Source organism: Hermetia illucens, chromosome 1, assembly GCF_905115235.1.
Source record: "Hermetia illucens chromosome 1, iHerIll2.2.curated.20191125, whole genome shotgun sequence".
Lineage (NCBI taxonomy): Eukaryota > Metazoa > Arthropoda > Insecta > Diptera > Stratiomyidae > Hermetia > Hermetia illucens.
In genome coordinates this window covers 8,081,195-8,097,724 of record NC_051849.1, presented here as the reverse complement: position 1 = coordinate 8,097,724, position 16,530 = coordinate 8,081,195, and the positions used below count along the sequence as shown (strand labels likewise).

The 16,530-nt window shown below is 44.7% G+C and overlaps 1 protein-coding gene across 2 annotated transcripts in view; it reads left to right on the top strand.

The window, feature by feature from the left end:
* Nucleotides 1-15,926, top strand: part of LOC119661706 (myosin-2 essential light chain) — a 34,290-nt gene extending 18,364 nt beyond the window's left edge. The window contains exons 1-2 of one of the 2 annotated variants that reach the window (XM_038071157.1): nt 8,692-8,901; nt 15,261-15,926. In XM_038071157.1, the coding sequence (XP_037927085.1) occupies nt 8,853-8,901; nt 15,261-15,673 (462 nt within the window). In that variant the 5' untranslated portion in view covers nt 8,692-8,852 and the 3' untranslated portion in view covers nt 15,674-15,926. Of the gene's footprint in view, nt 1-8,691; nt 8,902-15,260 lie in introns of those variants that run through there. The other variant, XM_038071158.1, reaches the window with a different exon arrangement.
* Nucleotides 15,927-16,530: the final 604 nt, after the last annotated feature.

Genomic DNA, 16,530 nt, shown 5'->3' with positions numbered 1-16,530 from the left:
CAGCGAACGTAGTTGTGGTTGAAACACTACATCCCACCAAAGGGTAAATGTGTACATCGAAGTTCATTATAACCTGGTTCAGAATTGCCCTCAACGTCAAATTTGATTATTGTGTCCTCTGAAACTCTTCAAGTTTCGAGTAGTCCACTCATAAGAGTATTCTCTAGGGTAATATCTATCTAAATCTATCTGTATAATTCAAAATGGTATGCGTTCATTCATCATGCCACATAGTTTTAAAAACCCTAAATCTTCCAACTAGACTTGGTTTACAAGCTATTGATGTGAAAGAAGCGATATACCGGGCATATAAAACTGCCTATCGGAAGAAATGAGGCAAAACTATATATCCAAACATAACATCTGCAAGTCCACTATTGAAAAACCCAAATTCCAGTTTGATCAAAGTATAAGACAGAAAATTTTCACTAGCCAAAAGGGTAGCAAAAGTTGTTGGTCCCTTGTAAAAACAGTGAAAAATGATTTCGCAAGCTCCTCTGTTTCACCTCTCATATATAATGATAAAATTTTCAATAAATCACTGGAGAAGGCGATTTTCATCCCCTTGCACTTTTGCACAAGAGAAGTTTTTAAATTACTAGCCGAATTCGATGTGTCCAAATCTGCTGGTCTTGATGGTATTTCGCCCATAGTCCTAAAAAGCTGCGTCCCTTCTCTGGCTCGACCTCCGCGCACTTTTTCATCTGTCTTAAGTTCAGGGTATCTTTCCATCGGCTTAGAAGTTCAGCCAATACTAATGATGATCCCTCTAACTGCCGATCAATAGCATTAACTTCAATTCTGTCAAAAGTTCTTGAAAAACTTATTAACTTTAAATTAATGACCTATTTTGACTCAACCACCTCGACCGGTGCCTTGATGACACTTCTCACGGAAAAATGAAATCATTGTCATATCATAGTCACTGCGAGGCCAAAGTTGTTGCCTTTGATATTTCGAAGGCTTTTGACAGAGTATGCATCCTGTTATCCTAGCCAAACTTAGCGCATTTGGTCTTGATGACAAATTCGTCAAATGAATTGAAAGCTTCCTCAATGGCCGTTCCATTCGAGTTGTATTGGATGGTGTTGAATCAGAACTTCATACCCAAAATGCGAGGGTATCTCAAGATACTGTTCTGTCATCCACCCTCTTTCTTATCTTCATTGCTGAATTCCTAAGTAGCACTTTCAATCCAATCCACAGTTTTGCTGATGACAGCACCCTTTACTTCGCGTATTTGTTTGATTCCTCGGCTGACTCTCGTCGTAGTACATTGTGTGTCAACCGGGAGCCCATGCTTGAGTCATTGAATGAGGGCATATCGTCCATTATTGCTTGGGGCAAAGCAAATCGTGTTCCGATCAATGCTTCTAAAACCCAATGCTGTCCCATTTCGATAATCTATTCTTGCCGATGGATGAATTTCTTCAATTTCGGCAAGCATTGGCCGATATAAATGTCAGCGTTGATCGCTTCTGATTTGTTTGATCGAATCAAAGGCTCTGAAACACCCTTCGATGAAATGGCTGCCCACACCAACACCTTTGGTTCAAATTTTGATTTGCCGGCATATTTAACATCATCTGGTGTTGCTTCAATGTTGTCAGTATAAAAGCCGTCGTTGCCACTCAATTCATGATGCGAGAATGTGAAGTACGATTCATCATCCAAAATTATGGATTTTCCATTCGCAAAGTGTTTGTCACGAAGTGCACGGCAGCATTTTGGTATTTTTTCGAGTTGTTGTTGTGTATATTTGGGTGCTCGTCGACGTTTACGATAAATTACGTTGTTTTTCTTCAAAATACGATGGACTGTATCTTTCGAAACACCAAATTTTCGTCCCAATTTGCGTGTTGATTGACCAACCTTGTTTTTCGCACTTGATAGCAGACTTATGACTGTTCTGGCATCTAATTTGGATGGACCACCGCATTGCTTTTTGTTTTCGGGCTCTTTATCATCGCGACAATCCTTCAGAACACGGAAAATTGTTCTGCGAGAGATTGGCTTGTCTTTGAACATTTCAAGAATTTCACTAGAACTTAGTCCGCCAAACATGTTGGCGACAGATTTCCGTAAATCGAGCTTGTACGACATTTTGAATGGATCTAACTGCACAATTTGAGTTTGACAGTTCAGTAGGAGTACAGTTAAGTGTGACTAGTGCATTGGTTTAAATTTGTGTTTGTTTATGCAATCAAATAAACGCCTGAAGTTAGTGCCAAAATACATGATACACCCGTTAACGGTCATTGTTCCCAGGAAATCTTCTTTTTCTTCAACCTTTGTCCCGTTCACAAGCGGGGTCGGCTCGTCGTGATCGGCTTCGCCATTTGGCTCTATCGAATGCCTGATCTGGGTGCAATCTCGAGGCTTTCAAATCCCCATCTAGTGTATCAAGCCACCGTTGCTTAGGTCTGCCTTTTGGTCGTTTACCATCGACTTCAATGTTTAGACCAATCTTGGCAAGTGAATTCTCGTTTGCAAGAATTGCGTGACCATACCATCGAAGACGCCTCTCTCGCAATTTTTCCACGATCGGTGCAACCCCATAACGATCGCGGATATCCCCATTTCGGATGTGATCTAAACGTGTGACGCCACTAGTCCAACGTAGCATCTTCGTCTCCATTACCGCAAGACGCCGTTCATTGTCTTTTATGGTCGGCCAACACTCAGAACCATAGAGAGCGACTGGACGGACGACATTGCGGTAAATTTTAGATTTGAGACGTTCGTTGATACGTCGATCACAAAGAACACTAGTTGTGGAACGCCACTTCATCCAGGTTGCGTTAATGCGTGAAGCAATTTCATAACGCAGTTCTCCATTGGCTGATAGCGTTGACCCGAGGTATTTAAATCGCTCAGTTCTGGGCAGATCACTGCCGCTGACAGTGATTGTGCCTTTTTCATGGGGATTGGTCGTCAAAAATTCAGTTTTGTTTAAATTCAATCTGAGACCGTGTTACATGAGGCGATCATTCCATTTTTGGGCAAGTTGCTCGAGATCATTTTTGCTATCGGATGCTAGGAAAACATCATCTGCATAAAGCAGTGTGTAGGGCGCTGGACGTTGGTTGGTCAGATGGTGTTCTTCCTTCCTGAATAACCCGGTTAAAGAATTCACTGAGCCACAGTGTTGGGTCCCAGCTCTTCGCTTTCCAGAGCTCAGATGCGATGTCGTCAGGACCTGTTGCTTTCCCCGATTTCATTTGTTTTATTGTCTCCTCGACTTCAGTTGCGCTGACTGGTGGAACTGCTCCAAATGTCGGCAATGATTGTAGAAGTGGAGGATGAGCACATTCTCTGCTCCCAGGAAATATCAGGTCTTATCCCTTGCAGAGTCTCTCCCAAACGCAACACCCGGCTAAGTGCTATTCGGACCGTGAAATACCACGAATCCTTATCTCGAACTGTACGAATGTGGAACAGACTACCATCTTCTGTTTTCCCGTCCAACTATAACATACACATGTTAGGCAAGGAGTGCATCGTCTCTTCCTTCGCGCTCAACCCCTTCCCCATTGCAATCCCTAACTTCCTTTCTCCTCGCCATGGCTATAGCTTTATAACATCAAAGGGCGTCCCCTGAGCTTTGGCATTATCATAAAAAAAAATCCTACATTTTTAAGCGATTGTTAAGGGTAAATTCAAGAAGGTATTTACCTCTCCGGTTGATACAGTTGTTGCCTTACATTCGTTGTAGGTTGTGCTGGGATTTCTTCTGCATTCCAGGCACTAGCTATCACCTGGTTAGCATATAAATTGGGTTGGCCGGGTATCCTTCGCTGATATGAACTTTTGCTTTGCATTTATCATTGCTTTAGTCTAAACCTAAACTTCAGCGCCTCTTGCTCTTTTAACTTGCAGATAAACCAACCTGTCTTGGGTTTTGTGCATTCTCACCTTCTGATTGCAGTCTTGTCGCGCGGACAACAGTAATTGTAAAGATAACAAGATTGGAACAAAACAGCAATGAACCACTGACAATATCTTCACTTATAGTCTTCATACATATGTTGCTTGCTTCTAACCCACAATGAAAAGTCACTGATTATTATGTACTTTGCCTCGAGCATTTTACCAGCAAAAAACCTAAGACTTTAATTTATCAACCAAATTTGAGATAGTTCTCAATACTATCTTTCCATATTTGGTGACAAATGCTGCTCCATTGCAATGACTTTAGCGCCCGTGTGTCGTTGTCGTCTGCTCCTATGTTATTGTCACTGCAAATAACAAACATAATCGTCAGCAGTAATGTCTACTTATATTACTTGACATAACCCAATTCGATAGAGCTCTTCGCGAAAATTGCTCCGAGCAGAATATCATTCATAAAACGTGAGATAATATCTCCAAGAGCTTTATTTGTTTCTGAAGTTGCCCCATTTTTACAATCGGTACTTTTTTCTCGTCTTGCACCAAGTGTACAATTGAAACTTGTAGAAATCTGCTTTTATATCGTAAGAAAGATACAACATGCACGCACCTGTATACCTTCTGCGTAATTTAATTTGTAATGAGACACGACAAAAATGGATACTTGCTTGGAATATGTTCTTCGGTAGCTTGTTTTTATAGTTGCGTATTTTTGTTTCGAATGAAATGGGGAAAACGAAATGAAGTGACGGAGTTATAATGCAAAGAAAAGGAAACGAGAAACAAGACAACATTAATTGACCATGTAAGGTAAATGTGGGAAATGTGAAAAAAAGATTATTTTAATAAATGAGGTTAAATATCGGAAGCTGGAAAACTCTGGTCTACAGTTGACATGATGGCGTTTGTCAATGATTTCCAGATAAGTTCGCTTCTTAACAATTTTGAGAAGTCCTTGAATGCTAAGGATGGGTTGATTTGCTTTCAAAATGCATATTTTTTTTTTTTTTTGGGAGTAGGATAGGTGAATGCGTTTACGCACAGAGTGTTGGACTCCCGCAACAGCACGCTGGCGGACTATCAACTAAACACCTCCCTGTCATCAGAGAACTAGCCTGGAACCGTTTGACACATTACTTCGGGCTAGCCCTCCCGCTCTCCCGGCTTTGGGAGCCTTCAAGTCATGGAATTCCTTTCACCAACGGGAGGGGAGGGGAGGAAGGGAGTTGTTAGTTCAGGGAACCCCTTACCGTCCGATCCCTCTGCCGGTCGAGTTCAATCTTCTTCGTAGTAAGAAGAGCCCGAACATAATACGATTCCAGCTGCCAGCGCTCTTCAGCATCTCTCTGATAATGTTGTCTGGAGAGAGCTCCCCTGTGTCTGCATAAAGCTGCTGGCGGAGGCCGTCCCACCAAGAGAAAAAGGTGTGTTCAGCGTCATTCGCCACTCTATTGCAGAACACACAATCAGGAGATCGCGCCTTCCCAACCCTGTGCAGGTAAGACTGAAAACCTCCATGCCCACTTAGAAGTTGGGTAAGGAAGTAGTCAATCTCACCGTGCTTTCTGTTCAACCATGGGTCTAATTTGTCGATGAGCTGCGCAGTCCACTTGCCCCTTGGCTCATTTTGCCAAGAAAGTTGCCACTCGCTAAGGGTGCGTTGACGTTCTTCACGGGCAACCACTTCTTTTAAGTTTTCGCCCTTACGGCGATAGATAGCTTTGCGCTCCTTGGCAAGGAGGGCAACGGGGATCACCCCCGCAATCACCATCACAGCCGGTTCGGAGACGGTGCGATAAGCAGACGCCACTCGCAAAGCTCCCCGCCTCTGCACTTGAGCGAGGCGTTTACGATGCATCTCCTTGTCAAGGGCATCAGCCCATACCTCCGCACCATAGAGAAGGACGGACTGCGTTGCTCCCATGAGGAGACGTCTCCTAGTTGATATAGGGCCGCCGACATTCGCCATTAGCCGACTCAAGGCCGCGACTCCTGCTGCAGCCCTGTCCGCGGCTGCTTTGATTTGCTCGAAGAAGCTCATCTTCGAGTGGAGCATTAAACCAAGGTATTTAATCGCTGGTTTTGACTCTATAGTCAACTCGCCGATCGATATGGGACGCAAGGTCGGGATTCTCCTTCTGGTCAGGATGACTACTTCGGTTTTTTCCAGCGCAAGGTTGAAACCGTGAACAGTCATCCATCCGCTTACCCGTCGCATCAATATGCGAAGTCTGCTTTGCGCCTGTTCAACAGTGCGTCCGGCAACAAGTGCCGCAACGTCGTCTGCATAACCGACCAGGCGCGACTCTTCGGGCATATCGAGTCTCAGCAGATTATCGTAGGGAGCGTTCCAGAGGTCCGGCCCTAGGATGGATCCCTGCGCTACTCCCGACGTGATTTCCATCCTCCTCTGGCCCGCTAGCGTCTCATAGAACAGGGAGCGGTCTTTCAGATAATCCCTCAATATCCGCAATAGATAGCTTGGCACGTGAAAGGAGTTCTCTAGTGTGCCTAGCATATCTGTCCATCTTACGGAATTGAAGGTATTTCTGACATCAAGCGTTATGAGGAGCACTATCCGTCGAGATCGTCGGCTGTGTGCCCCGGCTCGATTAAACGCATCTACGACCTCCATAACAGCATCCACTGTAGATTTCCCTGTTCTAAACCCGAACTGCCTTGCGGATAAGTCCCCGGCAGCACGGATCGCTCCAGCGAGTCTACCCCTGATGAGCTTCTCGAGCACTTTTCCGGCCTTGTCAAGCATACACAGCGGTCGGTATGCAGACGGGTCTCCTTTACCCTTACTGATCAACGCGAGTCTGGCCACTTTCCAGCGACAAGGAAAAATGCCCTCCTTCAAGCACGCGTTGAACGCTTCGAGCAGCAATTCTGGCCGTTGGCGGAACACCAGTTTGTAAACTTCCGCCGGGATGCCATCAGAACCTGGCGCCTTCCTGTTTTTCATAGTGAGAACCGCTTCTTCGAGTTCTCCCATTGTGAAAAGGGGGCAATCCACGACGCTTTCCGCGCTATTTACATCAACCCGTACAGGGTGTCTGGGGAACAATGCCCGCACAATGCGGTCCATCTGGTCGGTACTCAATATGCAGGGCTTCCGCAGAGCCCCGATTTTCCGAGTGACAAGCTTATAGCCAAGTCCCCACGGGTCATCATTCACCTCATTAACAAGATTTTGCCAGCCGCGAGCTTTGCTTTTATTTATAGCGCTGCGGAGTCTCCTTTTTGCTGATCTATATTGTGCCTTTATGGCACATGCCTCCTCGTTGGCGTACAAACGTTGTGCCAAACGGCGGAGCTTATGACACTCCTTCCGTAGGTCGGCAATTTCCGCCGTTCACCAGTACATAGAAGGCTTGTCGCGCCTGGGGCCTCTCCGGGGCCTCACACGCCGTCGTTATCAGATTCATCACTGAATTTACGACAGTGTCAGCTGCGACACCACCACCCCCCGGAGTGCCCCCAGCGCGGCCCTACCTGCTCCAAGAGCTTCGACGAACCTTCCGATGTTCACCCTCGCGACATTCCACACGCAGAGGAGAGCATCAAACACTTTGAACGCAATGTACTGATAATCACTTGCCGAGAAGTCTTCTAGGACTCGCCACCCGTCCACCGATGATGCCAGAGATTCCGACGCAAAAGTGATGTCAGGAATGCTTCCTTCACAACCTGGGCGCCGAAACGTTGGCGTGGATCCGGTGTTTAAAATTACGAGCCCGGTTCTCGCTGCCATTTCCAGAATCCGTTTCCCTCTGGAGTCTGATTGAGGCATGCCCCATTCAAGAGCCCTGGCATTAAAATCACCGCCAACCAGGATTCCTCCCTCCGTGCTCGAAACGATGTCCTCCAGAGCATCAAGCCGGCACTGAAAGTCCGGAATCGACTCATTCGGCGTCAGGTAAACGCTAAAAAACGTTATCCCTAAACAACGGATCCAGACAAATCCGTCCCCCCGGCCTTCGGCAAGAAAACGAAGTCGAACGTCGTCCCGAACCCAAATGGCAGCGGTGCCCGATAAGTCGACATACCATGAGGACGGGTCCTTGTTTCGGTATTGCTCGCTAATCAGCACTAGATCAGCATTTACTTCCGCAGCGAACTGTGCTAGCAACTGGTGAGCGGTTGCACTCCGGTGCCATGTTAATTTGCAAAATGCGGATCATGGCGTTCGCACCCTGGCCCTCTCCAATTCCGCCCTGAAGATCGGACACCGTCCCGAGCCCGCAGTGTGTGCGACGCTTTCGCCAGACACGCCACGATCCCTGCAGAGAACACAACTCTCGCTTTCCTTGCAAGTCATGCATATTCCTTGCAAGTCATGCATATTAATGAATGATAAAAAGCCTATTAATGCAGGAATAATCAGTCTCCACGAAGGAGTTCGTTTAATAGTCAGCTACCCTATCCAACTTGCGAAGGGTGAGCACATCTTCCCAGTGATGGAGCTGAGAAAAATATAACTCGATTTTCTTTTAAATTTTTATACTTCATTTTATTTGAATTTTAAGAAATATTTCCCTCGAACTTTTGACAAAACTCCATTTCAGATGTTTTCTAAATAATTTTCCCTGTTTCCCCTATGTTGAGTTTTCAATAATTTTCTTATTTTTTTTAAAAACTCCACAAGTCGCGAGACTCTTGTCTGTAGCCATGAGAAGTAGCTACTACAATCATGATCACCTAGATATGATGACAATCTACAGATTTATTTCCCACTTTTTCATCTTTCATTGTAAAGAATTTTAGTCCAGGTACATGGCACGGCTGGAGTAAAATTTGTCGCAGTTGCTATCTGATATCATAAAGATACGGAGTTTAAACTTAAAATTTCACTACGGTTGACGAGAAGTAGTTTCGGTTTTTTGTTTTATTTTAAATATTTAAATTACATCTGAAAGTTAAGTGATTCATCTTCGGGCGGTACTTTTATATTGAGAATGTACATGTACGATCCACCGAATAAGCAAACATTTTCCTCAGTTGAAGGTATTATCTGTGTACTTAAAAAAGAAAAACATCCAGTGTGCAGTTGAGAGATTAGTCAAAAAGGATATATAAAATAAATAGCAAGTTATCTTTTTTAGTTAAAAAGTTTCACCTTGTTAAGTACTACTTTCCTTATTGGGGTTGAAATAAGGTCTTTTCAAGTTCAATTGTTATGCGCTAAAGCGGTTACTAACAGCTTGTTTGTGGTTTTTGTTACAAACTTGCCGTTTCCAATATCATGGAAACGGCAAAACAATAGTGTGTATAAATTATTAGTTGGGAGGACATATTATTGGGTAGCTTAATATGCCCCGGAAGTGTGTGAAATGGCAAATTATTTCGTGTTTTGTATAAAAGAAAATCTGATCAAAATTGGTTTACTGTTCGTCTGTCTGTCTTTTTTTTGAGGAGGTCTTCAAAAATCACTGGCCTGGAGACGCCAGCGTGCGGGGTTTTTACCTCCTAAAACCACCACCGACTCCCCCATACTCCGTAAAACCACCATAAGTTATTAAAACCCGGGGCGGAGTCAGCTCACTTTAGCTTGGTCACTTTTCGTCTCTACGCGGCGCACGTGACCGTGTTTTTCCCGTCTCCTCTGCCTTTCGCAGTTTACTCTGGATAGATGAGACCATTATAAAATGGAGCTGATTGCATGCCAGTCGTCCTTTCTTTTTCTGGTACCTTCACGTCCCCTAGAGTCTCCTCTAGGTTCTTCCTTGCTTCCACAAATCTTGGACAGTGGAAGAATACATGCCCTGGGTTCTTTGGGACTCCATTACAGTTTGAACAATCGGGTGAGGTTTCCAGTTTAAACATGTACAGGTATTGGTGATATCATCCATGTCCCGTGAGAAACTGGATGAGGTTATAATTAACCTCACTGTGCCGTCTCTTTAACTATTCCTTGAAGTCAGGGATGAGCCTATGTGTCCATCGACCCTTTACCGAGCGTTTCTAACGCCCTTGCAATCTACTTAGAGATCTTTCCCTGTCGGGAGAGATAGACTTCGGGTTGTATATGTTCGTCATCTCATCTTCCAAAATGTCAATGGGCATCATTCCCGAGATGGCAAATCTGAGATAGCTCTGAATGCAGAGCACACCCTTAGCGCTGTTCTTCTGTAGACTGCACTCATTTTGTTAGTGTTAAATGTGACCTGCAATGCCTTTCCCCAAATCGAAGCTACATAGAGCAGGATCGAACTCACTACCCCAGCTATAAGCAACCATGCCAGGGCTACATTTGCGGTAGATGCTTTGTCATAAGCATACTGCACGTGTTGCTTAAAGCTGAGCTTCCCGTCTATCATCACTCCCATGTATTTGATGGCAAACTTACAAGTGATGATATGATTCCCAATTTGAATATGGGCATAATTTCTTTAACGGTGTTAGCTAGGTTTCCGTTTTTTCCGCCGCAAGCGTTAGACCAAAACACCAGAACACCATCACTCAGCATCTTCGAGATCCTTTGCGATTACAACCAGCGCTATATCCGCGTAACCGCGTAAACCGCCACCGTGGCTTCCTTCGGAACCGGACGATTAAGAACATCATTGTACATGTTGTTCCACAGCATTGGGCCCAGTACGTAGCCCTATGGGACACCTACAGAGACAATGTACTCTTGGGGTCCGTCATCGGTGTAATTTCCGAGCCTCCGTTGTAAATAGCTGCCAGATATGTAGGCGGGAATACCAATCTTCGCCAGAGATTCCCGTATTAGGTTCCAATTGGCCGAATTGAATGCATTTCTTATGCCCAGTGACACCACTATGCACTAGTACTACCCTTTCCGTGAATTGCATCTTCAGCCAAGCTACTAATCATTTTGATTGTATCAATGGTTGGATTGTCTCTACGGAATCCTTACTGCCGATCTGAGAGGCCTCCCTGGCTCTCAACAACCGGGAGTAATCTACTCTAGATTATTCGCTCTAGCAATCTCCCCACAGTGTTGTAAACACATATAGGTCTGTAGGAGGTTCGCTCACGTGGAGGTTTACTAGCCTTAGGCAGTAGTACTAACTTCTGCCGCTTCCATGATGCAGGAAATATCCCTTCGGACATGCACGCTTCGAACAACTCAGCGAACATGTCCGGTCTGGATTTCACAGCAAGCTTAAGGGCCATATTCGGTACGCCATCCAGACCCGGAGCTCTGTCATCCCCTATTCTACTGCAGATTTCCAGCAGCTCGTCATTGGTGACTGGCGGTATTGTCGTCAGATTGAGAGGTCGCTGAAGCTGTCCGTGCCCTCCTTTTGTTGGGGGAATATCTCCTGCATGATTTTTAACAAGAGGATAGGGCACGTCATCTGCGGAGATGAACGGCCTCTGAATCGCCCCATCGCGATTCTATAGGTGCTCCCCCATGGGCTTACGTCCACTTCCGATCAGAGCTCCTTAAAGTAGTTCCTCTTGCTCCATTGGATGGCTTGAGCTTGAGGATTTTGCGGGCTGCAGGCTGATCGAAAGCTGGCCAATTCAGTATTCCACCAGTAGTTTAGTCTTCTACTGTGGAATGAGCACCTCCTACGCATGGACGCGTCACATGCTTTGGCGATGCATTAGGTCACATGAACAGCTCTTTCCGTAGAGGCGCCCGCTTTATCAGGTTGGTCTAGCCACAACTTTATGAAGGTCTACTCATCCAAAACTTTTGCATACCGCCTGATATATTTTTCGATTTCGGGCATGATGGTTCTCTGCCCTGTGGCTCCATCCATTGCTCAAAGAAGATTGTCTGGTGATCGCTGTGAGGTGCTGACGCACCAGGACATACCACGCACCAGTGCAGGGTTGAAAGAGGTTAGCTCTACGATTGAGGTAGACCCCCCTTTCTGAAACGTGTTTACATAACCTTCGCTGGCCAAAATTATATCAAATTGTGCAAAAGCGTCTAATAGGCTGCTACCCCACTCAAGGACGCAAGCATTGAAGTCACCGGCGATCACCCTTGAACTACGACCCCTTGCGTCGAAAACAAGACCGTCAATCAGAGTGAAATTATGCGGTGTTTCCAACGATTAATTAATTGAAGAAATAAAAACTTGTTGTTTCTTTTTTCCGTTGCTGTGGGTATTTATTCTGGCATACACCGATATTTCGGGAACTTAGCACTGATGAAGGGAACAAGTGGTTTCCGAAATATCGGTATTTGCAAGAATAAATACCCACACCAACGGAAAAAAGAAACAACAAGGTTTTATTTCTTCAAGACTGTCAAGCATTTCCTCGAATTCGGACAGGGTCAAACTTGGTGGTGCGTACAGATATATCTTGTTTATTTTCGCTCACACAAAACACGACAAAACTTGTTGCATGCCAATATCGCCTCTCCACCAGTCGAATCTGTTACGCCATCGTCGCGGTTTCTATAGGATTCGCTAATGATGGCAATTTCTACCTCGGATTCGTAGGTGGTTTGCGCGAGTAAATCCTGAGCGACCCTGCAATGATTGAAGTTTATTTGAATAAACCTCATTTTTTCATTGAAGTCTGCGCTTTCCTAAATTCCTGTTATTCCGTCCCTTCTTTCCTTCACACAATAAACATTTGGAGTCTCAATATCTTTGGTAGTATGGGCTTTCTTCCCACACCTTCTACATCGATCGGTCCGATCAATGTCGCTGGTATATGACTTCGCGAAGTGACCAAACGTGAGCTGCTTGAAGCGCCTCTTTAAAGAAATCTGTCTCTCAGACGGAAGACAACCCACCCGATTCGAACTTTCCCTGCTGCCGATAACTTGTGCATTGCGTCCACTGGTTATAGCAATGTGACCGTTTAAGTATTGCCATAGACTTTCGCAAACCCGGCAAGTTCTCCCAACTTGAACTGTTCCTTCAAGGCAGTGTAAATTTCTCCTTTGGATGTAACTTCGTCGAGATCCTTGCACTGTATATGGACCTCATGTTTTTGGGCCCGTGCTGTGATATTCTCCCCAAATGAGCTCTTAACTTGAGTTCGAAAGCCATCAGTTTTCCCCGCGCTGGAGTTTTTCAGCTCAAACATGAGGTTACCCTTCTGGATCCTTCGAATCTTGCTGACACATCCACCTAGATCTTTAAGGTCAGGGTCAGGTTTGACCTTTTTCAATATCTCCGCGTCGGACAAATTTCCCTTGCTGGAGATCACAATTGCGTCTGGGCGAATTCGTGGCCGTAGTTTCTTAGGCGGTGCACTCTCTTGTTTGGTTGGCAGGTTGATTGCAATACGATTAGGTGTCACTTGGGTCGCCTGTGATACTGTTGGGGCAGCCGGTTTCCATTTGTCCTTGGAATTTCGTTCTTCCTGCTGCGAATTGTAGTAGAGCACTCTCATAGCTCTCACCATATTTTTTATGGGGTGGTGGATGTTATGCTTGTCCTTGATGAACTTAGGCAACTCAACTATTTTTGTACCAAACTGTGGGACGGGTAATTGCTCCGGATCAGGGCAAGGTTGTATATTATCTTCCAGTTTTGTAAGCCTGGCATCACCTCCAGGGTGTCGTTTATAACTGCCCCGCGACCTCCACTATTTGCGGAACGACATGACCGTTGTTTGAACCTTACAAGAACAAGATATTGTTTGGTGTATTTGCAGATATGCATATTGAGAATTATATCTAGCTCAGGGAGATGCTTGTCTGCTTCAGACAATAGACATACAAATTTCTGTGACTGTCTCAGACAACAGGTAGACAAATGCATGTCCCAACTGGCAGATACATATGGGAAGGTTTGGTTACATTTATCCACGCTGAGTTGATTCCATTTAAGTTATTGTTTGGTGCCGATCCACGTAATCGAAGAAAGGGGTAGATCCTCGTCTGCAAAGGGCTCATTTGGAGTATCGATGAGCTTATGCTCAATGGAGGCTATTGGGCGCAATGATATCCAGGATGACCTTCGGAGTATCTGCTCCCGGAGAATTCTGGGGGATGTTCTTTCGGCACCTTGCTGTTAAGTTTCATTATTTGCATGTCACGTGATAGAGATGTTGATAGGTCCTGGCAAGGGAATCAGAAGCAGAACTATTATTAGTGAATGTGGACCAACAAATTTTGTTATTACTCCATTTTTGTGTATGTTACAAAAATTAGTTTTGTTTGTTTTGCTTGTGGGAGATAGGTAGAAGCAAAGTAAACATTGAAAGAATAGTTTTTTTGTAGGCTTAATTCGAATGGGGTGGGAGACTCGTCCTCTGAGGCCCCGAATAAAAGTTTCAGTGAAAAAAGGGATAATAGCGAGGTTGGTATAATTCTCATTCCGGAGATGCGGTTAGGTAGATCACCAAGCGAAGACCTGCAATGAAAGCGAATGTTGCGTTCTCTGTGGGGATTGTGGCACGTTTGGTGAGAGCGTTGCACCCACTGCGGGCTGGGGACGGTGTTCAATTTTTAGGGTGGAACTAGAAAGGGCCAAGGCGCGAATAGCTGTGGAGGTAAAAGCTGATCTAGTGCTAATTAGCGAGCAATACCGGAACAGGGACATCTCTACTTATCGGGTACCGCTGCCATCTGGCAGCTTCGTTCTTGCCCAAGACCGAGGGAATGGTTTTGTCTGGATTCTGTGTTTAGGGATAACGTTTTGTAGCTATTACCTGACGCCGAATGAGACGATGCCAGACTTTCTGCGCCGACTTGATGCTCTAGAGGATGCCGTTTCGGGCACGGAGGTGCGAATCCTGGTAAGCGGTGATTTTGATGTTAAGGCCCTTGAATAGGGCATGTCTCAGCTAGACTCCAGAGGGATTCTGGAAATGGCGGCGAGAACCGGGCTCGCAATTTTAAACACCGGATCCACGCCAACGTTTCAGCGCCCAAGCTGAGAAGGAAGCATCCCTGACATGACTTCGCGTCGGAATCTTTGGCACCGTCGGTGGACGAATGGCCAGTCCTGGAAGACTTCTCGGACCTGGCTTTTCCGCATGCTTTTTACTCCAGGGGCTTGAACAGTTGAAAGTGATGTCATACGTTGAATAGTTTGGATTAAACGACCTGCATTGCATTGATTGATGATGAAAATACAAACAATGGGTGAAATATGTATAAGAAATCAAGGGATGCCCATCGGTGCCTTGAAATGTTCGTCTCCCAAACTTTTTTGCCGTGTTTCCCTTCTTTTTCGGACCCAGTTCCGAATTGTTCTTTGTTGTTCAGTTTAGTGTTGTTCCTTTTGCTAATTTCATGCTAGCCTAGTTGATGCGAAATGTGTATGAAATGAAGTGAAAGTGGTGTTTTTCCGAGTACTTGGGGGCAAAGGTTAGGAATTGAGACATTGCATTGAGGATTATAATTTTTCTAAAAGTTATTAGAAAATAACATTTACGTTTGTTTCCAATAAATTTTTTTTTCTTTCTTTTTACAGAATTCCAAGAAGCTTTCAATTTGTTCGACAACCGTGGTGATGGCAAAATTCAATTGAGTCAAGTTGGAGAATGTTTACGCGCTCTGGGTCAAAATCCAACTGAATCGGACGTTAAAAAATGCACACATCAATTAAAACCCGACGAACGGATTTCCTTCGAAGTGTTTCTTCCGATTTACCAGGCAATCTCGAAGGCACGGTCTGGCGATACAGCAGATGACTTCATCGAAGGCCTACGACATTTCGATAAGGATGCAAGCGGCTTCATATCGTCAGCTGAACTACGACATCTCTTGACCACGCTGGGTGAAAAACTGACCGACGATGAGGTTGAGCAATTGCTTGTTAATCAGGAAGATTCGCAAGGAAATGTTAATTACGAGGAATTCGTTCGAATGGTTATGAGTGGTTGAATGAGAATGAGATGAACAAATTCAATTACTAACAATTCTATTTAGATTAGTATTTATAAATGGAGTCCATCTCATCCATTTTCCATCGAAAGCTCAACCATCTGTTGTAACTGCCCTAAACAAATTGCCAATGGGAAATCAATGGAACTTAAGGCAAATTTAAAAATAATATAGCAACAATAATTATTTTATTTAGAGCAACCGTTGCAGATATAAATTATTAACACAAAACGAAATTTTTTTTATTATTAAATTTAAAATGTTCATGAAATGAAATAAAAAATTTAAAAAAAAGAATAATTCTTTGAGAATTTCTAATTGTCAAACGTGGAAAAAATCAAATTGCTTTTTCTAACTCTCCGTTCGTGCGGATGCCCTTGGGATGACGGCACCTATTGTAGGAACTCCCACCATTGAAATCGATGTTCACTCTCTTTTGCAGCACCTATCGGCTATTCAACTTTAGATCTTCTTCTTTTTCTTCAGCCTTTGTCCCGTTCACAAGCGGGGTCGGCTCGTCGTGATCGGCTTCGCCATTTGGCTCTTTCGAATGCCTGATCTGTGTGCAATCTCGAGGCTTTCAAATCCCCATCTAGCGAATCAAGCCACCGTTGTTTAGGTCTGCTTTTTGGTCGTTTACCATCGACTTCGATGCTCAGACCGATCTTGGCAAGTGAATTCTCGTTTGCACGAATTGCGTGACCATACCATCGAAGACGCTTCTCTCGCAACTTTTCCACGATCGGTGCAACCCCATAACGATCGCGGATATCTTCATTTCGGATGTGATCTAAACATGTGACGCCACTAGTCCAACGTAGCATCTTCGCCTCCATTACCACAAGACGCCGTTCATT